General features: G+C 45.9%; 1 protein-coding gene across 3 annotated transcripts in view; it reads left to right on the top strand.

Annotated features, from left to right (window-relative positions):
• Positions 1–23474, top strand: part of LOC115075806 (mitochondrial import inner membrane translocase subunit TIM16-like) — a 497551-nt gene extending 474077 nt beyond the window's left edge. The window contains exons 25-31 of one of the 3 annotated variants that reach the window (XM_029576599.1): positions 2813–2948; positions 12927–13018; positions 13449–13535; positions 19147–19231; positions 20960–21096; positions 21668–21733; positions 23301–23474. In XM_029576599.1, coding sequence (XP_029432459.1) covers positions 2813–2948; positions 12927–13018; positions 13449–13535; positions 19147–19231; positions 20960–21096; positions 21668–21733; positions 23301–23393 — 696 coding nt within the window. In that variant the 3' untranslated portion in view covers positions 23394–23474. Of the gene's footprint in view, positions 1–2812; positions 2949–12926; positions 13019–13448; positions 13536–14017; positions 15648–18482; positions 18889–19146; positions 19232–20959; positions 21097–21667; positions 21734–23300 lie in introns of those variants that run through there. The other 2 variants (XM_029576598.1, XM_029576597.1) reach the window with 2 other exon arrangements.
• Positions 23475–26876: the final 3402 nt, after the last annotated feature.

Genomic DNA, 26876 nt, shown 5'->3' with positions numbered 1-26876 from the left:
AAATCTCCCTTTTGAATATTTAATGATAGAGCTGTAGTTTTACTTATTGTCCTTCCAGTCATTAAGTTGAATTTGAATGCTCTACGATTGCTGTTGCCGAGCAGCTCCACCACCGTAAACCTCTCTCACCAAACCCTGCGTTCCACTAAGAATTAGATCTAAAATGGCTCCTCATTGGTTCCATGTTTCATCTAGAAGCTTTACGTCCCTAGCATGCCCTGATGTGGAGTGGTTGAAATCTCCCATTATTACTGTGCCGCCAAATTTATTTAGCATGTCATTGCCTGTCTGTTCATTTTGGCCAGGTGGATGGTAGATACCCCCATCACTACACTCTTACCCATCCCACATGGAATTTGCATCCATAAGGATTTTACTGTGAAGGATCTTTATCCTCTTGTAATCTATGCAATCCCTAACGTAAAGGACACCCCCCCCCCCCCACCCCAAGTTGATCCATTCTATCATCATGATATAATTTGTACCCTGGTATAGCAGTCTCATTGGTTATCCTCCTTCCACTAGATCTCTGAGATGCCAATTATATCTACCTCTTCATTATGTGCTGTACATTCTCTCCCTCTCATCTTACTTTTTAGACTTCTGGCATTAGCGTGCAGACATTTCAAAGTATGTTTTTTGTTGGTATTAACAACTGCTTACCACATGACAGAGATAATATAGAATCTTTTAACTCAGATGGTTCTTTACTTATAGGCATGTGGGCTACTATTGCTTTTATTGGAACCTCTCTATGGGATACCCTAACTCCCCTGTTATTTTATATCCTTTGAAGATACCCCACTCTGAATCATGCGCTGCTGAGTAACTGTTGGCTTTTCCCCATGATCTAGCTTAAAAGCTGCTCTCTCTCCTTTTTGAAGGTTAGTGCCAGCAGCCTGGTTCCACCTTGGTTAAGGTGGAGCCTGTCCTTTCAGAACAGGCTCCCTCTTTCTCAAAATGTTGCCCAGTTCCTAACAAAACTAAAACCCTCTTCCGTACAGAATCATCTCATCCATGCATTGAGACTCCAGAGCTCTGCCTGCCTCAGGTGACCTGCGCATGGCATAGGGAGCATTTCAGAGAATGCTAGCCTGGAGGTTCTGGATTTTAACTTCTGTCTAAGAGCCTAAATTTGACTTTCAGAACCTCTCTCCCACACCTTTCTATGTCGTTGGAGTCCATATCTACCATGACAGCTGTCTCCACCCCAGCACTGTCTAGAATCTTATCTAGGTTATGGGTGAGGTCTGCCACCTTCGCACCAGGCAGAAAAGTTACCAGCAATGCTCATGTCCACCAGCCACCCAGCTATCTACATTCCTAATAATCAAATCAACTGTGATGGCCGAGCTAAGCCTCCCCACTGGGCACTAGCACTTACAGTCTCATCCTCGATGCAAGAGAATAATGCATCAACTGGAGAGCAGGTCCTTGTTACAGATTCACTTCCTGCTATACCAGGATAGTGCTCTCTGACCAGTGACCTTCCTCCTCTAAGGCGGTACTGGGGCTGCTGACCTGGAATTCGGACTTGGCCACTGTGTCCTGAAGGTCTCCTCTATATATCTCTCTGCCTCAGCTCCTCCAGATCTGCCACTCTGACCTCCAGAAATCGGACTCATTCTCTGAAAGCCAGGACCTCTTTGCACTGGGAGCACACACAAAGCCTTTCACCAACTGGTTGCTAATCATACATATGGCACTCGGTGCAAAAGACTGGAAGGCCCCCTCCCCCTCTCTCTGCTGGACTGCTGTCTGCATTTTCATATTGTTGAGTTCCTAGTTAAGTTTAGGTTGCCCAGCTGGCTGGAATGGTTCCTTTATCTTCAGCATCCCATGGCCCAGAAGAAGGTCGTTTCCTAAAAGCTGATTAAAATCCTCTCTAAAGTCATTGCCAGAGGAATGGCACTTTGGATCTGTGCAGCTCTTTGAAGACAGCTCTTGTATCAGTATTTAATTTCAGTGTGTGGTCTGTGTGGTCCTGCTCTCAGGAGGCATGTCAGAGCTGCTCCTGCCCCTCAGAATTGGATACAGCCATTTTAGGATCCAATATTCATTCCCTTTATTTTATTGTAGCTTATACAGCCTCACTCCTAAGCTTTTCCATCCATATCTCATCAGGCACAGCTTCTCTCCTTACTCCTCCTCATCCAGCACTCATCAAGGATCCGTCAGTCACAGCTTCTCTTCTTACTCCTTCCCATCTGGCTCTCATCATGATGTTTTGGACAAAGGCCTCTCAACTTGCTCGCTGCAATTCTGAGTGTGCTTTTTGTATTTTTCTACCAAGCAACATTTTATGATTTCTCTTAAGACTCAACTGACACAGTCAGAATTTTCTGAGAATGCTCTGTCCCCATGCGCACACAAGGCCCGTTGCCTGATCCATGCTAGATATCAGAGATATTCACAGAAACCAGATCCCTAACATAGTCCAGACTGATTATTTACCTGACAGGGGGATTTATTGGAGCATAGTCACCAATAAATCAGTCAAAATGACAAATTCTTTGAAATGATCAGGGATCTTATTGCAGGTACCTTGAGTTTGTATTATCGTGCTCACATTCCAAGAAATTTCACCCATGGATTAGAGATGGGGGTTATGAGAAGACTGTGCTGTGGCTCAGTATGTTTTTCCCTTTTGCTCTTGCCTTCATACAGTGTTAAGTCTCCCCCTTCCCTGCTTGGGCATGTCTCAGACGGGCCCTGTTTGTCCCCGTAGGCCTTCTTGTAAATCCCGGGGTCTGAGTGAGATCTAAGTCACTTACCTGCATCTCTCATCCTTGCAATTTTCCTTCTGCCACAGAAAGAGTATTTCCAGGATGACCTTTTCCCTGACACCGAGGTGTGGTGGGAGCCAGCTCTCTCAGCCTCTGCTTGGCTCTCTGGCTCCAACAGCAAGCACAAGAGAATCAGCCTGCAGCCTAAGGATATGACCCCAGGTGAGAAAAAAGGGCTGGAGAGTAAGTGGCTAAAACTGCTTGCAGCATTCGAAGGTCAGCACAATCCTGACTTGAGATTGGGGCCTCAGTCAAAGTCACACTACAAAGAAAATCTTACCTGGAATCTAATGGGACCATCATGTTCTCCTCATGCACCTGCATTTCCATTGTGGCTTGTATGTTACTTCCACTGCCACTTGGGGTGCGACTGAGCTTTTTCTCAAAGTGTTGGCCCCCTTTTCTCTGCCGATGGCTAGGCCCTTTGGATTGTTGTGAGGAGAGGCTACTAAACTCGTGTTTTTGCACACCCATCCAAATCGGCCTCCAACAGGCTGTTCAGGCCTTTATCCCAAAAGGAGCTGCTGAGGCTAGAAATCTCATTTCTCATTGGCTCATGCAGTCCAGCCTGTCTCACCACAGAAAAGAGAAAAAGTGCCTAAAAGTAGTGGGAGTAGAGCTGTATCTCCCTGAAATAAAGGCTGGGACACTGAAAAACATATATTTTAATTACTGCCAAGATTTCTGCACACACTTTCAAGCACATACAAAAACCCCTTTCAGGGTAGATGCACAAGTAGACATGAAATTTGGGTTATTGTACATCTAGCAAACATGCACACAAAGCTACCTGTTTCAGTAGTGTCACAAACAGGTCGATACAGTAAAGTGTGCTCCGTCGGAGCGCACTGTCAGCCTGCTCTGGACGCGTGTTTTCCCTTACCCCTTATTCAGTAAGAGGAGGAAAACACGCGGCCCACCCGCGGCACCTAATAGTGCCCTCAACATGCAAATGCATGTTGATGGCCCTATTAGGTATGCGCGCGGGATCCAGTAAGTAAAATGTGCGGCCAAGCCGCACATTTTACTCTAAGAAATTAGCGCCGACCTTTGGGTCGGCGCTAATTTCTTCCGGCGCCAGGAAAGTGCACAGAAAAGCAGTAAAAACTGCTTTTCTGTGCACCCTCCGACTTAATATCATGGCGATATTAAGTCGGAGGTCCCCAAAAGTAAAAAAAAATTTGAATTCGGCCCGCGGCTGTCGGGCCGAAAACCGGATGCTCAATTTTGCCGGCGTCCGGTTTCCGAGCCCGTGGCTGTCAGCGGGCTCGAGAACCGACGCCGGCAAAATTGAGCGTCGGCTGTCAAACCCGCTGACAGCCGCCGCTCCTGACAAAAAGGAGGCGCTAGGGACGCGCTAGTGTCCCTAGCGCCTCCTTTTCCCCGTTTTTCCCGTGTCACCTCATTTAAATACTGAATCGCCCGCACCGGCGAAGGGCTGGTGCGCGCGCCGGGAGAGCGGGCGTTCGTCCGCTCTCCCGCGGTCTTACAGTATCGACCTGAAAGTTAGGTGCTTAAAGGGCACATAAATCTGGCACATAAAGTTAGGTGCTTAAAGGGCACATAAATCTGGAACATTTTACAGATTTATGTGCAGAAATCTTAAGCATGTCCCCAAAACACTCCCCTTCTATAAAGGCAAAGTTGCCTGTATAATAATGTGTATCTTTCAAGACTGTTGAAAATCCACGTTGTGCTCATAGGGTCGCGTTACGCAAGTAAGTCCATACTTTACATGTCTAAGTCCCACCTAAGCTTTCGAACCTTTAGCCCTAATTGTATTACTGTTATTATTTGTGATATTTGTGGGTGGATTCTTGGGCCAGTGGCAGATGACCTCGCCCACGGGGGAAGATCCCGAGAGGGGCCACCGGTCAGGCTCAGAGTATGGAGACAGACACACACTAGTTCTTTTATTAAACAGTAAGTGAACCACCAGATGTGGCAGTAGTGAGCTGGAAGTGCCCGGCAGGGCTGTAGTCCCTCAGATGCTGGAACAGCGATCCCAGGATGGCTGAGCTGTAGAGAAACTGAAATATAGTGAGTAGGTAGGGTATGCAGAGTTCAGGAACAGAACCTTGATGGTAACACTCACACAATAGTCTCTTAGAAGCAGCCCAGGAGCTGGAATGAAGTAGGCCCCCGAGGAGCGAGTACCTGGTTCCAGGGAACGCTCTGAGAGAGAGGTGGTAACTCACTGGTGTTGTAGGCAGCAATGACTTCCTGGCAGAAGTGGTATTCAGTAGCAAGTCCGAGAACGTGGGCCCTGGAGGAGCGAGTACCGGTTCCAGACTGTGATCTGAAAAGCAAAGAGAAAGCGAGGCCCCCGAGGAGCGGGTACCCCTGGTAAAGTCTGAGGGGGCAGAGTAGCAAGGTATGCGGAGAGCGAATCCCATCCGCAGCGATACCTGATGGAGGAAGCTAGGTAAACCTTTGCTAACTCGATTAGTTAGCGAATTCAGAGACCTTAAATATCCGGTGAGGATGAATTCATCTCAGGGGGACGCCCCTGAGGTCCGCGCCACAGCTGGTACTTGAGTCGGGGCCCTGCCCTTAGGCCTCAGGAGAACATGGCGGAAGGCAGCGTCTAGCCGGTCCGGGAACGCCGGAGGATGTCGGCAAGATGACGCCGCGGCAGCCAAACTTCCATCAACCAAAGAGGGAGTCGCCAAAGAGGTAAGGAGGGCAGAGTGGAGACGTCGGGCAGCGACGGTCGCAACAATTACATCGGGCTAGCGAGTCATCAGAATACGACGAGATGCTCCAGAAAGTTCAGGACACCAGTGCAGCCCCCATGAGTAACGGCAATGTTTGTATTATTGGTGCGCTACCCGGAATGGCCAGGTAGGGGTACCACCCCAGAAAAGGCTGCAGATGAGTGTCTGCACTCAGGAAAATAGAACATAAGAACATGCCATGCTGGGTCAGACCAAGGGTCCATCAAGCCCAGCATCCTGTTTCCAACAGTGGCCAATCCAGGCCATAAGAACCTGGCAAGTACCCAAACACTAAGAAGATCCCAAGCTACTAATGCCAGTAATAGCAGTGGCTATTCCCTAAGTAAACTTGATTAATAGCAGTTAATGGACTTCCCTTCCAAGAACTTATCCAAACCTTTTTTGAACCCAGCAACACTAACTGCACTAACCACATCCTCTGGCAAAAAATTCCAGAGCTTAATTGTGTGTTGAGTGAAAAATAATTTTCTCTGATTAGTATTAAATGTGCTACTTGCTAACTTCATGGAATGCCCCCTAGTCCTTCTATTATTTGAAAGTGTAAATAACCGAGTCACATCTACTCTTTCAAGACCTCTCATGATCTTAAAGACCTCTATCATATCCCCCCTCAGCCGTCTCTTCTCCAAGCTGAACAGCCCTAACCTCTTCAGCCTTTCCTCATAGGGGAGCTGTTCCATCCCCTTTATCATTTTGGTTGCCCGTCTCTGTACCTTCTCCATCACAACTATATCGTTTTTGAGATGCGGCTACCAGAATTGTACACTGCTGGCCCTTTTTTTTTTTTTTTTTTATTATTATTATTATTATTATTGCAGGCGTAAACAAACAGCACCCATTATAGAAGTATGACCATTTCTCTGGTACAAGTAATATTAAAAACAGCATTTCAAGCAGATAGCAATGCAAATAAAAACCTTTATTACTCCAAGTTATAAAATTTCAAGAACGGGCCCCAAATTCTCTCTGGCTTTGCTTTTCTCCCCCTTGACGTGACGAGACAATCTTTCTGTAAAAGCTGTTTCACAAGACTGCCATTGCCAGTGTGTAACTTTAGAAAAATATTTCCAGTGAAGCGCCGTGGTGACGCATGCAGCCAGTAACAACTGAGAGCCTAGAGGTCTGAATTTATTTGGGGTGGGAGAGTCAGACCAACATCCAAGCAAACCCCAATGAGGTGAGATAGCAATAGGGGAGTTAATTACTCTAGACGTTACCTGCTTCAGCCTCCCCTCAAAAGGAAGATGTAAAGCTGCAGGACGACCACATACAAATACAAGAACCCACCCTCCACAGCCCCTGCGACACAAGTCACACCCACTGACTCAAATTTGGGAAAAAAACATTGGGGTCCTATAAGTTCCAAGCCTAATCATTAGTTTGGCCCTTCCACAAACAGACAGGTATTTTAGGAATCTGCTTCCACGTTTTCCCCCAATCACTTTAATCTCTAAATTAAGACCCAGTTCCCTATTTCACATGTTTGAAAGTGCAAATCCTCTTTACAAAGAGTCAAAGGGCTTCAGACAGGGGAGCATCATGCAACTGGCAAAGCAATCTCGCCTCCTTAGCAGCTCTGGAAGAAATGTGGAGACAGCTGAACTAGGATTTTCCTCAGAGGAGCCATGGGAGAGAGTCTGTCTGATGACAATCCTGAACATTTCAGCTCTGCTCTTCATATAGGACTACCACGACACATTCTTCTAACCAGAGGGGATGTAGTAGGCGAGAATACTAAAAAGTATAGATACAGACTTCTAGCACTGCCCACGAAGCCGCTGTATCTGTGACGCCTAACAACTGTGCTGCCCAATAATATTTCAGTTTGGAACAGACGTTTTCCCTTGACTTTTATCCAGCCACAATATGCCTGACTTTATCCTAGAAGATTTACTTTGCCACACAAAGCTCATAATTGAACTATTAAGACCAGAACAAACCGAACGGCACGTCACAGGGAATTTGCTGGAATGTTGCTCCTCCTTGTCTAAGAGAACTGGAAGATCAGACCATTCTTTCAGGTATTTCTTAATTCTCTGAGGGGCATGTACTTGATCTTGTAAAAGTCCCACAGATTCTTAACCACCTGGACCCCTAAGTACTTAAAGCCACCTTAGAGATCGCACACTAGGACTTAGTGGGAAGATCTCAGATTTGGACAAGTTGACTTTGTATTCAGACACCTTACTATATTTATCTAACTTTGACATCAGGTGCCTAGCGGGATCCTTAAGGGTTTTTCCATAAAAATCAGAGCATTGCCCGCATGTAATGAATTTTATGCTCCACCCGATAAACTGAAAACCAGAGATCAAAAATGAACTTCTGACCAGCTGTGCCAGTGGTTCCATTGCGAAATCAAACAAAACTGAAGATAACAGACAGCCTTGCTTAGTGCCACACCTAATATTAAAAAAAGAAGAAACCATATAATTTGTCACTACTTGAGCCCTGGGAGAGGCATACAGTGCTAGAAACCAAGCCTGAAATCCCAAGTGAGGAGAAATGGCGTTCTCATCCTGTCTAAAGACGATATTAAACATGAGATGGTACCCTCACTTATAAAATGAGCAAGATTAAGCAATCTTCTAGTATTGTTGGTAGAATTAGGCCCTTTAACAAAGACAGTTTGATCTTGATGCAGTAATCCAGGCAAAACACTCTCCTTTCTGAACTGTGATACTTTTGTTAAGAGTTTTATATCAGCATTTATTAAGGAGATGGTCTATATGAGCTACAGTCTACTCTAAGCCATCCTTGCTTTTCCTGTAAATCAGTGATATGGTAGTGTCGTCGGAGAGACTGCCACTAGATGCCAGAGGATTACTTAAATAATGAAATAAGTCACAAAGAACAGAACCAAAATGAGTAAGCTGCTGTTTAAATAATTCCACTGGATATCTATCAGGTCCCAGGCATTTACTATTAGGCAAAGCCTTAATAGCCTCTGTGAAACTGGAGCTTTAAACACTTCAGCCTGCTCCTCAGATACCCTAAGCATCACTACTTCCTCCAAAATAGCCTCCAGCACCTCAGTGGGGAGAGGATCTCGTGATTGTCAGCATTAGGAAGAGGCAGAATGCTCCTGACCCTGATTAATCCTTTCAAATCCATGTAGAACAGCCCCAGAAGTCTCTCTAATGCTCACAGTTGCTAACTCCTGTGCTATTTTCTTAACATCCCTGGCTATCAAAGTCCCTGATTTGTTCCTAAAATCTTAATCTGGAAAACCTAACTGCACACCTGACTTGGGCCCTTTGCAGACCTGTTCTCTGGCTAACTGCAAGGCTCAGGGGCCCTGATATAATAAAGTGCACATAAAAACGTGCGTCCAGACTGAGCGCCCGTTTTCCTAATGCACGCACAGCCACCTCTCCTGGGCACCCAATGCTATCATTTAATGAGCTGCCACGCTAGAAAGGTCATGCTGGGGAAATTGTGTGACCCTAGCGCTCCACTGGGCACCCAGGAGACGTGGCTGTGCGCAGGTTAGGAAAACGGACGCTCAATGCAAGCATCCGTTTTATCCCACCACATCCACTGAAGACCCATCTATGAACTTTGCAACTGCTTGAATACAGGAAACATTTTTTAAATAAACATGAACAGTTTTTGAATTGCACTCTTCGGGCTTTGCATAATTCTTAATCACTGTGAGGAATAAATCTTCCTCCAACTTAGCATTGTGATTATACTTAAATAGGAGGAACGACAGAGTTTTGTTGCAGGTCCTTCCATAATGTCCTTAATCACTTCACTGGTCAGACGGGAAGCAACTGTACATGACCAGACCTCCTCCTCTGAGGCTAGGTCCTTGTCCATGATTGCAGGGGCCCCTGAAGCTTTTCTTCCTCCCTCCCCAGGTTTGCCAGCTTGGTCAGCCCACATGTCTGGAGTGGACCTTTTCGGGTTTTCTTTAGTCATTCCTAGATAGAACTGAGAGTGGCCAACTGCACTGAAAATATATTTTAAACTGTGCTGCAATGGGAGCTTAGCCAGCGTGATGCTTCTTCCGGCAGTGCATCAGGTGATTCACCAGTTGTTTAAAAGCCCCTCCTATCCCACTTGGAGTTGTAACTGCCAACAGATATAAGATTTTTCTGTGTAAATGCAATGCAATGGAAGAATTGATTATTAGTCTAGAAAGAATTGTGGTTGCTGTGTTAGTCCACTTGGATATATGCAATTAAGGGTCCGCAAGCAAGTTGTAGATGATATCTTTAATTGGACTAATTTAATACATCTGTGATGAAAGCTGTTTGGTGACCTTAATGCCACATTAGTCTAGAAAAAGATGAATAAAGACTAGAGTACATTTTAAAAAAACAGAAGGGAGGAGAGGAGAAGTGGTTCCAACCCATATTAAATCTGAGGTATGCAAATCTTTTCCAAGTACGGGAGAAATTCAGAATGGATTTCTGGACACTACTTGTCCCCTCCTAAGTTAAGGTGGACCTTAAGGAGCACCACCTAAAGATCCATGGAAAGAATCCAATTACCAGAAATGTAGGAAGTTGATAAAAACCTGGAGGCCCATGTTCAGAGCATTTCGCCGGATAACTCAGAAGTTTGCCCAAAAACAATACGTGTATGCATGTCAGATGACTGCCTGAATAAATGAAGAAAATAACTTGCCCCTTCCCCTGACCCTAGGGTATTTTAGATCCGAGGTGCAGCACCTTCCAGTTGACATGAGTTTTCAGGTGTTTAATGGATATAGGAAAAGTGAAGAAGAAGCATAACTGGACTTATCAGAAGGTATACAGAGCCTTACCATTCCCCAATAGCCAAAAAATTCAGGATTATTATTATTATTATTATTATTATTACTTGGCTTGAAAGACCGCCCTTCAGTTTACAATAAAAAGAAAACATAAACAATACATTTCTAAGAATAATAAGTAAATATAATAAAAAGATCACAGAAAGTAAAGTAACGTAATATTTAAAAACAAACAAATGCCAGAAGCAAAATAAAACTAAAATCAAATTAAATAAAAATACAAGAGGCCAATATTCAGCTGTTGAGTGGCTCGGTTAATGAGCAGGATAAACATATCCAGCTAACTAGCAGGGTATGTTCAGAGGCACAGTCACACTGCTGAATATACCTCGCTTTATTAAACTTAACCACATATCTTTATGCGGCTAACTTTAGGTCAGCCCTACGGCGCAGCCAGAATTCACTGCATAAGTTTAGCAGCAAGCTCCGAATAAAAGCTCCTCCTATACTTGAGAAAACATCCATGCTTTCAAAGCCGTACGTAATTTCAGGTAATTTCTCTTTCCTGATTGTCAGTGGATCACTGTTCCATAATGCAGGTGCAGCATAGCTAAAAGCTGTCTGTCTGGTGTGCTCAAGTCTAATTTTAACAAATTAGATCTTATTAACATGCAAATGAGTCTGCAAGACTAGAGACATGATAAAAAGAGCCCAGGCTGCAAGAAGAACCTTGATTGCCTTCAGCATTGCAGAAAGTGGTTCCATATTCATCAGGTTATGCATCTGGATTTTTCATGATGTTGCGGCTGGGGAGTTATCCTCTAGCTCAGTGCTCTCCAACCCTGTCCTGGGGGGCCCACCAGCCAGTTGGGTTTTCAGGATATCCATGATGAATATACATGAGATATATTTGCATGTACTGGACGCCCAGAGTATGCAAATCTATACCATGAATATTAATTGTGACAATCCTTAAAACCCAACTGGCTAGGTGTGCCTGTAGGAGAAGATTGGGAAAACACTGTGAATCGTAATGCACATTCTTTAGCAATTAAGAATTCTTTATGAAGAAAGAGTTGGCATTTTTTCCCTTATTGGCAGTTAATGAGTTATGCAAAATAACTGTCCAGACCTCTCATCTGATTTCTTGTCCCATCATGGTATTCAGTTCAGTTAGGACTTTGAAACAAAAGGTGGCTATTTCAGCTCTAAATGCAGTGGGTGAGCATGCCAATCTGCCTGGCACTTGCCATATTGGTTGATTTGTGCAATTCCTGCCTTATATAAGATTGTATTTCTTTAACAAAACATATTTTAATAATTAGCAGGATCAGTTTAAAAGCTTTGCCCAGATTAAAAGAACATAAGAACATAAGAAAATGCCATACTGAGTCAGACCAAGGGTCCATCAAGCCCAGCATCCTGTTTCCAACAGTGGCCAATCCAGGCCATAAGAACCTGGCAAGTACCCAAAAACTAAGTCTATTCCATGTTACCATTGCTGATGGCAGTGGCTATTCTCTAAGTGAACTTAATAGCAGGTAATGGACTTCTCCTCCAAGAACTTATCCAATCCTTTTTTAAACACAGCTATATTAACTGCACTAACCACATCCTCCGGCAACAAATTCCAGAGTCTAATTGTGCGTTGAGTAAAAAAGAACTTTCTCCGATTAGTTTTAAATGTGCCCCATGCTAACTTCATGGAGTGCCCCCTAGTCTTTCTACTATCCGAAAGAGTAAATAACCGATTCACAAAGAGCATCAAAGTTCATGTGTGAGCGTTGTTTGCAGTATTTACATGCAATCCAGTTGGTATTGGGGTCTAGGGCTGCCTTTTCACCGCTTTCACCATTAGACCTCTGCCATGTGAATGCAGATGGTAAAGGCTTGGATTCCAGATCATACACAATTCTCTGCCCTACTCAGGGAGATCTGTTGCTAAATCAGAAAGCGAAATGGCAAAAAAAATATTGGACCAGTGAAATAAACCAATAACAAGCATGATTTGGACTTATTAACTACAGACTTACACACCAGAAAAATGTCAGTGGGTCAGCTGGATAGTAAGGTTGGCAAAGGCAAGAGCTCTCTGGAGGCATTTATCCATGGCATTGGAGGATGACCAGCAGACACACAATTCTTGATTTGTAGAAAGAAAAGATCATGCAGTCTACCATCATGAACAGATAACTGAGGTTGGAGAAGTGGAACCTAATGTACAAAATAAGGCGTCCAAATGTGCCATAGATGGGCGGGGGAGGGGGGGGGGGAAATGTCCAAACTGGCCATTTGGCTAAAAACTCTGCAAGTACATTGCCAACTTTGCACCAAAGGAGAAATGTGTGTGGACTTTCACTCGTGGATGCTTGCACCTGCTTTGTGTCCGGGGAGATTATTCATGGAAAACAGCATGATGAGTTAATCGAGGCATAGCATTTTCCCGTGCTGCCCAAAACACGCCCCAGGGAACAGAAGTGCATGTGGGCTGGAACACCGTGCAGGTGCTTAGGCGGACAGTTTTCGGATAACCAATCTATGTGGATAAATTGCCCTGTGCCCGTGTAAATGTCTGAAGGTCGCCGTCAGACTGTCTCATTGTTTCCTTCCCTTGGTTAACCTTTGCTGTAACTCGTCATGTCCCAGCACTGCGTCTTACTCTGTGTTCCTTTCCCTCAGTAAGCGAAGCCCCCAAAGATGTCCCCATCAGGAAGTACGCTCCTTCGTCCTTCTACCTGGAGGAAAAATCAGATGAGCAGAAAAAAGAGGAGGTAATTGTGAAGGGTTCTCTCGCTACACAGCATGGCTGCATATTCAGGCCCCTTCCCCTCCCTCCAATTTATGCTCCTAATCCTAAACTCTGCCCTTAATCTGCAGGTGTTCATAGATTGTATCAGAGACCATCTTGCCTCAGACTTTCATTGGTTCCGCTGTGATCCAATAAACCTAAACCATGGAACCTGCCTGGATTAAATGCAGGGATTTAGGATCAGACAGAGCGACTACTGGGAAATGAATCCTTTTAATACTGAAGATTCTGTTCAGTCTGCTGGACAGTGAGTCCTTTACTCCTGGAGACTAACCTATTGCAAGCTGAATTCTTTGTTCTAGGCCATATCCATTACTCCTAGAGACGGTTTATTTGGTGGAGGGCAATGTATAATAATCACAGTAACCAGAAATGCACCCTTCTTCTTCCAGCTTTTGAATGCAATGGTAGCGAAACTGGGGAACCGCGATGACCCTCTCCCTCAGGACGCATTTGAAGGAGTAGCTGAAGATGAATGGGTAAGAATCACCTGGGGAATCTGTGTCATTTTTATCCAGATTTACCAAATTTGGATTATTACATTTTAATAATTGTGATCAAAAAAAACCCCACCCACAGGAATCTGCTTGGATTCGACATGATGATTATACCTGTATTTATTTATATTCTGCCACTCGGCCATTTGAAAGAGGAATGCATTCAGGTACTGTGGGTATTTCCCTGTTCCCAGGGGGCTCACAATCAAAGCTTTCTACCTGAAGCAATGGAAGGTGAAGGGATTTACCCAAGGTCACAGGAAGCGGCAGTGGGATTTGAATCTTGAGCTTGCCTGGTTTGTAACCCGCTGCTCTGGCCACTAGGCTACGCTTCCACTCCTGTAGCACTATAATGATCATCAGAAGGGGTTGTGATGCTGGTGATCGTTACATCTGTAGTATCACTGCCTACTCCACCAGTAATAAATTATAGCTTATGCCTCCCTGTATGTGTTTGTTTTCAGGACTAGCTCTTCCAGATCCTGGTCTGAATCTCCTCTACTCCATCTTTCCATCACCTGGTACGCCACAGCTCTCTGTAAATCCCATTTTCTTCCAGCCTCAGTCTGCACAGTGCTGTTTCACCTTTAACCAGAACACAGAACAAAGCAACCTCAGCTAAAGACTTGCACTCAGCTGCAACCACAAGCTCTGGATCGTTCACAGGCTCTGAACTCGTATGGACTCTGGGCAGTGGGGGTCCGGCTGATGTTAATGGGAGTCCTGTACAGTATTAGTGCTCACAGAAGGTCACAATGCTGCCAACTTTTTTGATTAAGAAAAATGTAAATCACTTTTTCCTTTAAGCAGTTGAGGCAATTTTGATTCCTTCCTCTTGCTATAGTGAGGTATCTTAGTAAGAGGAAACATGCCCCTTCCAACTATAACAGGATTTCAATTGTGCTTCCTCGATAGCCCCCACCTCTAACCATGCAGCCAGTGACACGGAAATGCTGCTGGCTTAAGGATGCAGAGGGGCCCAGCGATGAGGTGGCACCATCCTCAGATGCTGGAATGGAGGGTCAGTGACCCCTCTCACCAGTAGGAGGGTTCAGATTCCTGTCTCGCTGAAGCAGGGCTGCACAGATTGTGTCCTTTCACTGGCACAGCGTGCATAGAATCCCTGTTTGGATTGTTACCTGCTGTGCGCAGCAAATACTCAGAAAGCCCACTGAAGCAGAATCTCCTGCATATGTTGGGCACTGGGGAGGGTGTCGTTTCCTCTTTCTGTACCTGTGAGGGCTTCAGTCCTTTCAACCTTTTCCCTGGCTGCAGCTGCAGGACTAGAGGGGGTCTGGAAGTTTTTGGTTTTTTTTAATACAAATGCACTGTTTTCTTTTGCATTAAGTCTGATTCCACTTTTGTTCTGCAGGAGATCATTTGCATCCCTGTTAGACTGTATCTGTAGGACTGTCACCCTCTGCTGAGGAAGGCAACAATGGGATATTTTCAGCACTTCCTTTGGGAGACCCTTTTATTCCTGTGAAAGGGCTTTCCATGCTGCTGACATCACAAAGAACGTGGTAGCCAGCATGTAATGTAAAGTAGCCACCTGCTGTCTCTGAACCATGCTGCTTTTAAGGTGTGCTTTCCAAATTCCTTTAAGTTGCTCCCCTTCCATTGAGACTGTCTGTCACTCACAGCACCAACCCAAATGGCTTCTGTTCCATCCATGGTGCTCAGAAGACCAATTTCAAGAATGTCATTTCCAATATCTTCAAAAGTACAGTTTTAGCTGATCGGTGGGGAAGGGAAGGTATTAGTGGAGGACTTCTGAAGCGCAGAGAGTGCAAGAGGTACAGATTTTGTCAATGTGAGGAAAGTAAGCAATGCCTCTCCCTTTATACAGATGGCTTTGCCGTATGTTAACCACACTTAGAGCTAGCATCAGGAGTAGTGTAAGTAAGTCACATCCCAAAGATCATGATGAGCGCTGTCCTCTCCACTCCTGTTTGAAGCCCGACCCCTTCCTGCCCCCATCTGCTCAGCCAGCTGCCAGATGACCATTCCTTACTGAAAGCAGTGCCTGGACTTTCACCCTTTTTTACTGTGGTCTGCGGTTTATGCCATTAAAAAGGACTTGGATGCTTGTTACCTTGTGTCTGCTTTTGTCTTAACATGGGCTGCTGGAGGTGATGATTCCCACCCTGTAAGGAAATCTCGGGAAGACCCCGCTGGCACCCTCTAGCAACTGCACTGGTTTCTGAAATTCTGAAAAGAGCTCTCTCTAAATCCCAGCTCGGCCCCTTGTTTTCTGTGCAGCTCCCAGGAAGGGAATGCAAAAATCTGACCCGCTGATGCATTTGAGCTATGAATTTTTAAGAAAAATATAGAGAAAAGCAGTATCACATTTGACCATTTAAAGAGGGAGATGGGAGCACTAGCTTTGCTCTGAGGTAGCTGCACAGATATGTACAGAATGTGTACCTCACACAGGGGCCGATGCAAAAAAAAAAGCGCGGAAAGCAGGCACTGAAAAGTCAGCGCCTGCTTTCTTAATGCGGCATGGCGCCCGCAAGGGAGGTGCCATGCTATATTATAATTAGGAGGTCGCGTTAGCAAGGAGGAAGCTGGAAGAGCAGAGCTGGCACCATTCCTTCCTCCTCACGCTGTTCAGAGTCTAAGAAGCTGTGTGGAATACGGGGACGGTAACTTTCCAACAGCCGCGCAGGCATACATGTACGCGCGCATGCTGGCTCGCACTCAGAGCCGCGGCCATTTCATAACATACACGCGAGGATGCGTGCATGACATTAAATCGGCTGTACGCACGTACGAGGGCGTGCAATTTTATACGGATGCGTGCATATGCGCACAAATTCCAGCTCTACTATGTGGAGGGGGGGGGGGATTTTATTAGATACGCACGCCGACACAATTACCAGTTTCCCCCGTTCATTCTGAGTTCACCCAGGTAAAGCTTAGGACTTCCTAAACCCCCTAGTTAATATGCCTCCCTTTTAGCCCCAACCCTTAAAAGCCCACTAACTAGCCTTTTTTTTTGTTTGTTTCATTACTTACACGCCGTCCATAGCAGAAGGAAAGTTACACTGTAGGGACCCTGGCATGCGCTTCATGTTACATAACTGGACCGTCCATGTCCTGCCCATGCTCCGCCCCCTATTTTGCCTTTCCCATTTGTGTGTGTACTAGGAAGTATGAGCGCACTCTGTTGCTTCTTAAACTCCGCCCAGCACGCGCCAGCTTGAGATACTCGCGTATCTCCTGGCTTTGGCACGTGCAGGACTTTTAAATTTTGCCTTATAGTGAATCTTTCTTTTTTTTTTTTATTTTCAAACATGTATTATACCCCACCCTGCATGTAGGAAGGGCATGTACCAAACCACATGAGTTACAGTTAAAAACACTCCAGTACAATAAGCTATATAAAAATGCAATACAGGAGGAATCTTAGATTTTTAGGGCACCCTGAGCAGTTAAAACAGCTTCTTAAGATTTTTGAGCCATACAGGAGGGAAAGCTGCCAGCTCCACTCTTCTGCCATAGGCCAGGGAGCGAGGAAGAGCACCAGCCCTTGCTTCATGGTTTTTGTTCTTAGCAGGTGCCATGGAGGAGCAGCAGTAGACTCTTCTTTGGCCCTACACGGGAGGGGGGAGGATTTTCTTTTTGGCGCAGGTTAGAGTTATTTATTTTGATTTATATTCTGCTTTTTGGCACTACAAAATGGATTACATTCAGGTACTATAACTATAATTGGGGTGGGCCTGATGATGCAACCTTAGGGCTGATGTTGTTCTCTCTGTCCGTGCCTTCCTCTCAACCTGCCATTTTGTGGGGTAGCACAGCATTATGGCTTTCTTAGGAGCCAAAACAATATAATGTGCACAGCTTGATGTGCGGTTGGACATACGTTTTGGATGCATTAGAAAAACTCCTGATGCAGTAATGGGATTAGTGTATCCAAACCAGTGCGTAGCTAACAACGCCCATCAAATGTAAATGCCATTAGATGAGGCTATCAGCTATTACTCCTGATGCAAAAAAAAACACTGTGTGCCTGACGTGCATGTTTTAACATGCAAAATTTAACACTAGGCCTAGAGCTGGCATTGTCTTCATGCCCTCCAAGCCTCCACAAAAAAGCAAAATTACTGCTTTTCTGTGGTTACTCCTACTTTATATCGTCACGATACTAAGTAGGAGGACCCACAGAAGGCAGCATCCGGAAACAAAAAGGACACTCAATTTACCAGCGTCTGTTTTCCTAACGCGTGGCTGTATGCTGATTAGGAAAATGGAGGCTTGTACATTGTGCATCCATTTTCCTAACCTGGGCACAGCTATGTCTCCTGGACACCGGGTGCTAGGGATGCAAAACTGCTCCCTAGCGCATCCTTTTTACTGCAGCAGCTCATTTATATATTAAAACGGGTGCCCAGGAGCTGTGACTGTGCCTGTGTTAAAAAGAACAGGTGTCATGTTTTGTAGCTCGTTTTTACATGCGGCTTATTGTATGGGTTCCTTAGAGCAGCGAGGCTAGCAATGAGTGACATGGCCAGCTTTAGGCATGGGTCTAGGGTGACAAAAACTGCAATTGCTCTTTGATTTCCTCAGGAAATGCCCCTGCTCCAGTCTTCTGCCTATGGCCACCACAATCTTAAACGTAGTCCTGGGGCATGGGATGTAAAGTACAGTGAGCATGTGACTGCCGTACTGGGCCTGGGTGGGATGGAGGGAAGAGCCACTGCAGAAGGTGCATGGTAGGTGGCCCTGAATTGGCCACATTCGAGAGAGGGAGCTATACAGCTGCGGCGATGAGCGGGCGAGTAAATTAGGAGAAGAGCAGCAGCCTAAAGTAAAATGAGAGAGTGTTGGGGGCGGGAAGCAGGACCCAATGTGGCCTGCCCACTCTGTGCAGAGACCCTGCTCACGCGGTAGGGGTCAGACAATGGCCAGCCTGACTCTCCGCCGCCGCCGCCGTCTGCCTGTCTAGGACCCGCGCTGGAGACTCGAATACGTTTTGCAGATTCCTAGGAATTACAATTGCCAGAGCCGGCAGGGGCAAAAAAGAAGTAAACAGGCTCTGTTATAAAAGGAAAGCCTAATGGTATCGGAACGGAGAGGAGACCAACCCCGGACTAATCCTGTGCCCGCCTTAGTCAACGTCCATAGGGAAGGCGAGCATTAGCGGGGTTCAGTAGTGCGCTGCGGCCACAGGCGGCGCTAGACTGGATGAAGTTCCGGCAGCCGCCGCTCCGTCTCTATGGTGCCGCTTTTCCACGCTTCCTGGTGCCCTTTGCCCTTTCACCTCGTGCCCTTGTTGCTAGTAAGATGTGCAACGCATGATGCTGAGAGAAAACTGGAACGAGCCATGGTGAGTACCGGCAGAGTCTTCTCCTTCCTCCCTTGATGGTCTCCCTCCAGGAGGCCAGGAATCTCCTCTCTCTTGGATTTCGGGAGTTTCTGAGGGGCGGTTCTCTCCCACTTCTGAGCGGAGTATCCGAATGCCCCTACCCTGGGCATTCAGGCTGGGTTTGTAACGCTCCAGGCCGGCTGGATCTGTCCATGATTCCCAGGCTGGCTGGATCCTGCACCTGACGCCGCATCTCGCTTTCTTGTATCTCATTCACAGGCGAAGTACCTGGCTCAGATCCTTGTGATGGGGGTGCAGGTGGTAGGTAGAGCTTTCACCAGAGCGCTGCGCCAGGAGTTCGCAGGTGAGCAGTTACATCCAGAGTCCCTCGTTTATTTATTGGCATTTGTGTGCCGCCAATGCCTTAGTCTGTAGCGGCTAACAACAAAACATACACAGCGCGTACAGAGAGCTAACTGCCCATCGACTGTCTGTAAATGCTCAGAGCAACGAAACGCAACCAAGGCACAAAGCTACAAAATGTCTTGGCTCCAGAACTGCGTGGTTTAGGAACCGAACTAGGAATGCACTTGTGTCACTAAAACAGCAATAGATGGTGAGGAGTTGCAGAAGAACTTTGTGAGCCTTGGAGACTGGACTTTTAAATAGCAGATGCAACTTAATGTGGACAAGTGTAAAGTAATGCAGTAGGGGAGGAAATCCCAACTACATTGCTGGGTTTCGTATTAGGAAAAGGACCTCCGAGTCCTTGAAATCTTTGGTTCAGTGTGTGGTGGTGGTCAAAAAGGCAAATAGAATGTTATTCATTATTTGGAAAGGAATAGAAAATAAAACTGAATACAGTAATACCTTTTGTATAGATCCATGGTGTGACCACACTTTGTGTATCGTGTACAATTCTGGTCACCCCATCTAAAAAAAACCAGCAGACATAGATAAGGTAAAGGTACAGCGAAAGGTGACAAAAATGATAAAGGAGATAGAAAAGCTCCCTTATGGAGAAAGATTAAGATTTATAAAATATGTGGGGTGGAGCGAGTAAATAGGAAATGGTTATTTACTCTTTCAAACTCTAGGACTAGGGGCACTCCGTGAAACTAGCAACTGGCAGATTTAAAACAAATTGTTGCCAGAGGTTGTAGTCAAGGCAACTAAAAGCAGATTCAAAAGAGGATTGGACAAGTTCCTGAAGGAAAAGTCATAATCTGTTATTAGCTAGGTAGACTTTGGGGGGAAAGCCAGTGCTTATCCCTGGGAGTGATAAGTGAGGTCCACTTTTGGGGATCTAATGGGTACTTGTGACCCATTCTGGCCTCTGGCAGAGACAGGATGTTGGTCTGATTTAGTATGGCACTTCTTATGAAGAGAACCTCTCATTCCACTAACCAAGACTTGGTGGACTGTGAAATGATTTGATGTTTTCAGTCCAGTTTCAAGTAAACAGATATCCACATCACTGAACTTTCCTTCACAGTTGATGACCAAATTAGTAGTTTTTTCCAAGAGTTAAAAAAAAATTCAGTGGGTACTAAATGTACATTGTTACTGCAGAATCTGCTCATAGAGGTGGGGCAGTGTGTACTTGAGGGAAGCTTGCACTGCTGCTGCCTGCTCTGTGGTGGAGCAGTATTTGTGGGAGGGAAGCTCATGTTTGAGGGAAGTTTTCCCTGATGGTGTATAGGCTCTCTGTAGTGCGGCAGTATGTGCACTGCTATTGCCACCTATGCTGTACCTGCTTTGTGGTGGGGCAGTGTGTGTATGAGAGGAAGGCTTGCACTACTGCCTGTGCTGCATCTGCATTATGGTGGAGCAGTAGGTGTTAGAGGGAAGTTTGTACTGCTGTTGCGTGGGCTGTATGTGCTCTGTGGTGGGGCAGTGTATGTGTGAGGGAGGGCACATAGCATTGCTGATACCTGTGTTGTACCTGTTCTCTGTGGGAACATAGTATCATGTTTGGGGCAGGTTACATTGCATCTTGGTTAGGTTTGTGGGTTTTGCACTATTTGTTCATTGACTGTACTTAAGCTGATAGTTCCTCTGGCTTGCACTCACCAGGACATGTTTCTTGCAGCAAGTCGTGCAGCGGCAGATGCACGGGGGCGGTCCGGGCAGGAGTCTGCTGCAGCATCCTCTCTCTCTGGAATCAGTCTGCAGGAGGCTCAGCAGATCCTCCACATCTCTAAGATGAATCCAGAAGAGATTCAGAAGGTAAAGCTGAGAGATTCTCAAGGTCTGAGAGAGATCTATGCAATCCCTCAGAGGGTACAGTAAGCACTGTTACATACCAAAGCTCATGTCATGAAATTTCCAAAGCTGGGTCTCAGACTCCAGGGTGCAGCTCATGATGGGCAACTTTTAAGAATTAGCTTGTGTGGTGGGAGGGGGGTTATCCAGGAACTGGGGTAAAGAAAGAGGAAAATGTGAGTCTTTACATTAATATTAGTTGACATTATTAGGGTTTATGATGGTTGGAATGTTAACTTTGCTATATTGCGATGTGAAGTGACACTGTTGGTTCAGTAATTCTTTTTTTTGTAATTAATTTTTATCTTGTACATATGTGGTTGCGTGCATGGATTGAGGGGGTGTGTGTGCATGCTTTTGTAAGCATGTTTGTATACATGGGCATATGAAGTTCTGGAGGAATCTACAAAAGGTGGGTTTCAATTAGGTCCTATGCAGCTCATCACAACATTAAACTCCTCTATGCTAGTGCTACTTGTGGGAATAAAGGAATGCAGAATGACTCCATTAAGAATTGCTTTTCTTCTCTTTTCAGAACTATGAACATTTATTTAAGGTCAATGACAAATCAGTGGGAGGCTCATTCTATTTGCAGTCAAAGGTAGGAAGGATCACTGGCACATCCTCGTCCTGTATATATAAGAACATGGGCCACGCTTTCTCTTGTTTAGAAATATGATCCATGAATGTGTTTCTGTGCCATAATGGTTCAACCCAAAATGCTTTCAGCCGGACCCAGTACACCAGACGTTTTCTCTATCAGTTCCGTTACTCAGGATTCATCAATGTTCCCCCAGCTGCAAACTGTTTCTCCACCAGTCTCAGTACTTGGCACTCTTACTCCCTATCAGGTCGATCCAGTAAAGTGTGCTCCGTCGGAGCGCACTGTCACCCTGCTCTGGACGCGTGTTTTCCCTTACCCCTTATTCAGTAAGGGGAGGAAAACACGCGGCCCACCCGCGGCACCTAATAGCGCCCTCAACATGCAAATACATGTTGATGGCCCTATTAGGTATGCCCGAGCGATCCAGTAAGTAAAATGTGCAGCCAAGCCGCACATTTTACTCTAAGAAATTAGCGCCGCCCAAAGGTCGGCGCTAATTTCTTCCGGCGCCAGGGAAGTGCACAGAAAAGCAGTAAAAACTGCTTTTCTGTGCACCCTCAGACTTAATATCATAGCGATATTAAGTCGGAGGTCCCCAAAAGTAAAAAAAAGTAAAAAAAAAAAAAAAAAATTTTGAATTCGGCCCGCAGCTGTCGGGCCGAAAACCGGACGCTCAATTTTGCCGGCGTCCGGTTTCTGAGCCCGTGGCTGTCAGCGGGCTCGAGAACCGACGCCGGCAAAATTGAGCGTCGGCTGTCAAACCCGCTGACAGCCGCCACTCCTGACAAAAAGGAGGCGCTAGGGACGCGCTAGTGTCCCTAGCGCCTCCTTTTCCTCGTTTGCACCGCGTCACCTCATTTAAATACTGGATCGCTCGCACCGGCGAAGGGCCGGTGCGTGCGCTGGGAGAGCGGGCGTTCGTCCGCTCTCCCACGGACTTTACTGGATCGACCTGTTAAATAGCTGGGTGGCCCTGAGCATGGGATGCTTTTCAGAATGGAAACTTTATTTTACTTTTCTACTGGGCAATTCAGTTTTCTTTAGATTTAAAAAAAAAAAGAAAAAGTATTAATCTCCTACCCCCACTGTGTCAAACCCTGGATCCCCTTGTCACATAACAGAATCTAGGTTGTCATGTATTATCAGGGTTGCGGATTGAGGTCCAGTGATTCTAAAGAGGGAGCTTCCCGGCTCTTGGAATTTCAATTAATTCTTGAATCAGATGAGCTAAGTGATCAGAAACTAAGCTCTGAAAATGATGCAGGCGTTTTTGACCTGAAGTCCTAGATTCACGAAGGCTTTCCCCCCATTCTTGATAAATCAGGCTGCTAGCTTAGTTTAGTAAGAAACGGTATTACATTGTATGCCGCTGAGGCCTGCTGCCACTCTCAGCCCTCCTTTTATTGGATGCTACTGCCCTATAGGTGAACACATCCTGGTACTGGGGATAGGGCGGTGCGTCGTGCGGGGTAGCACTGGAGCTTTCCTTGTTGTCCGCATGACATGAGCGAGCTGTGTAGGGCCGAGCACTGGGAGGATCACTCGCTGCCTTTGTGTCTTGCAGGTGGTGCGAGCAAAGGAACGACTAGACGAAGAACTCCGAATTCAATCCAAAGAAGAGAAAGAGGAGCAACAGCCACCGCCGCCAGAAAGGTGATGGCAGCCCACATCCACCACTCCCGTCCCATGTAAATTATAGTCAATAAATCGTCCTTTCTTTGGACCCTGGTTTGTTTCATTTTACATAGTTCACTTCTTCCTCACAGTGACAGTTTCAGCCTACAAAATATTAATTTGCTTGTCTTTCAGGTGCTTCACCTTGTGGACTTATGCTAAAATCTTTTTTTCTTTTGGTTCTGTTTTATTTCTTTGAATCAATTTGAAAATCTGCACCTTTTAATTGTAATCATGCCCCCTTTAAAAAAAAAAATCTGTCTCCTCAGCTGTCCCTACTGTATTCATGCTTTACGTGCATCTGTGTAATCCATGCAGGGAGGCTCTGAGAACCTGCTCCTCAGCTGTCCCTGCTGTATTCATGCTTTAGGTGCATCTGTGTAATCCATGCAGGGAGGCTCTGAGAACCTGCTCCTCAGCTGTCCCTGCTGTATTCATGCTTTAGGTGCGTCGGCGTAATCCATGCAGGGGGGCTCAGTGAACCTGCTCCTCAGCTGTCCCTGCTGTATTCATGCTTTCCATATGTCAGTATGAACCCAGCATCGGGCTCTAAAGAGCTGATCATCCCATGAGCTTCCCACAGACATCACACTGACCCTTGTGAGGTCTGATTTGCTTAAGAGGGAATGCAGAAAGGAGATTTGACTATAAATAAAAGGAGCGTCAAGCTTGAAAACATGAGACATTGTGACCAAAAAGAACAGAAGTCAGGAAATAGGCAAGTTAAAAACAGTAGCATTAAAATATTTCCTGATGTAAGCCTCTGTCAGAAATAACTTTATAGAGAGCCTCTTTCCAGGAGGCTGTGGGAGCCCTTGTGGCGGGGGCTGTATAGCTCTGGTTTCAGTACTGAGTTTCACTGCTGGAGGTCCCGGTCATCTCTGTTCTGCGGACAGCCATCTGAGCATCCCCCAATTGCTTCTTACCACAGAATAGCACAGCCCCAAAACTCAGCCATACTTATTGTTGTGTCCATTATTTCTTGTGCTAAATTAATTATCACCCATGTTAAATCCTGCTCTGCACCCCACACTCATATGTCCGGGCCTCTGGTGTCTAGATAGGTAAATATTTGGTATCTGAGCCATAGGTAGTGCGCTCTGGTCCAGATTATTGAAGATTGCTACCCTGTGACAGAGCTCCATGGGCATGGGTATTTTTTCTGTCAGTTTTCCTTTCTGGTATCAGACAGGGTTCACGTACTTCTTTCGTAAGCTGGCCCACAGCTGCAGGTCATCAAGGATGGACTGAGCTAGTCCTGGTTTTACCTCATTACACTCAAGAATGAGGTGAAACCTGCTGTATTTGGCTAAACTGGAACCACACATCCATAGCTGCATAGAGGTAAAAACAGCCCTAACTCAGCCTCCCACTTAGGATGGTTGCCTTACCGACATGTGATAGGGAAGACCCTGCAGCATGAGACCACATCAGCACTGTCCTCCTCTGGCTCCAGTACAGCACGCCAGGTTCATAAATTATTATCTCTAGATATCTCCTTGGATCAGTGCATTACTCTGGATTTCTAACCCTACACTGAGGCACTCGTAGCAGGGTTTATTGGACATTCCCTCAGTACAGCAAGTTGATGGGAACCAGGAAGTGATCATTCCTCTCCCTATACATCTTTCTGGCTTTTGCTGTCGCCTTCTCAAATGTTGGCCAACTCTACCTCTCCTGAGGATTTTTGCAGCCTAAATGCATAACTCTTATCTTTCTTTGCATTAAATCTTAGCTACCAGACTCTAAACAATTCTCGAGCTTCACTAGCTCTCTTCTTGTGTTTTCCAGACCTTCTTGGTTGTCTACCCTGTTGCAGATTTTGATATCATTGGCAAAAAGACAAACCTTACCCAGTAATCCTGCCACAATATTGCTCACAAAAATGTTGAAAACTGGTCCAAGGACCAATCCCTATGGCGCACTACTAGTAATGCCCACCCCCTCCTCCACAGAGTGAATTCCATTTGTCACTCCCACTCAATCAGTTTCTAATCATATTAGTCACTTTAGGGCCCAAACCAAGGATGCTCAATGTATTTATAAATTGGCTATGCAGAACCATGCCACAGGCCTTCCTAAAATCCAAGTACAGTATACCTAGCACTCTCTTCTGATCTAACTCACTGCTCACCCAGACAAAGAAAATGATCAGATTTGTCTGACAAGCTTTACCTCTAGTGAACCCGTGCTGCCTCGCATCATGTAAGCCATTGGGTTCCAGAAACTGCATTGTCCTCTGTTTTGGAAGAGATTCCATTAATGTGTTCACTACAGAGGGCAAACGAACTGGCCTGTTCCCAGCCTCCTCCTTACGTCCACTATAGTGAACAGGAACCATCTGCCCATCTCTGGCACTATTCCAGGCTGTCTAATGGCATGGCTTTTGAGAGGCAACGACTAAGTCGCAAAGGTTATTCTCCCGCCATAGTGACTACCCTCCTGTGATCGCGTAAAACATCCACCAACCTCGCATATGTTAGAGTGTGGAAGATTTTTGAATCTTGTGTCTGGACTCGGAGGTTGTTCCTACCTGGGCTTCGGTGTCGGATATTCTGTGTTTTCTTCAAAGTGGTCTGTCCAAGGGTTTGTCGTGTAGTTCTCTAAGAGTGCAGGTGGCTGCTCTTGGTTGTTTGCGTGGGACCATTCAAGGAGTAGCATTAGCGGCACATCCGGATGTGGCTCATTTTCTACGGGGTGCGAAGCACTTGCGTCCCCCGGTGAAGCATCCTTGTCCGTCTTGGAGTCTGAATTTAGTTCTCCACGTTCTGTGTTTGGCGCCCTTTGAGCCTTTGAAAAGGGCGACTCTCTTAAGGATCTCACCTTGAAGATAATTTTTCTAGTGGCCATTACATCGGCTCAGAGTGTCAGAACTCCAGGCTCTTTCCTGTAGGGAACCTTTTTTAAGGATTCCGGATTCGGGGGTTTCCTTACGGGACAGTTCCTTCCTTTCTACCAAAAGCGATTCCTTCCTTTCATGTCAACCTTTCGGTGGAGCTGCCAGCCTTTGCAGAGTTGGACCAATCGGATCCCTTGTCTAGGGATTTGCAGAAATTGGACGTTAGTAGAACTTTGCTGCGTTATCTGGAGGTTACAAATGCTTTTCGTTTGACGGACCACCTCTTTGTGCTGTGGAGTGGTCCCAAAAGAGGACAGATGGCTTCCAAGACTACCATAGCCTCCTTCAACCAGCGAGCTATCGGCTCTGCATATTTGCTACGTGGTAGACCCCTTCCAGTTGGTCTTCGTGCCCACTCTACTCATTCTTGGGCAGAGTGCCAGATGGTCTCACCACAAGAGATTTGCAAGGCGGCTACTTGGAAGTCCTTGCATACCCTTGCGAGGCATTACAGACTGGATGTCCAGGCTCCGGGTACAGAAGGATTTGGAGAAAGGAGTGCTGCGAGCGGGCCTCTCCGGGTCCCAGCCCAGGAGTCTGGACTAATCCGGGTACGTACAGGGAAAG

This window comes from Rhinatrema bivittatum, chromosome 14 (genome assembly GCF_901001135.1).
Source record: "Rhinatrema bivittatum chromosome 14, aRhiBiv1.1, whole genome shotgun sequence".
Classification (NCBI taxonomy): domain Eukaryota; kingdom Metazoa; phylum Chordata; class Amphibia; order Gymnophiona; family Rhinatrematidae; genus Rhinatrema; species Rhinatrema bivittatum.
This window is presented reverse-complemented; position numbering and strand designations above follow the sequence as displayed.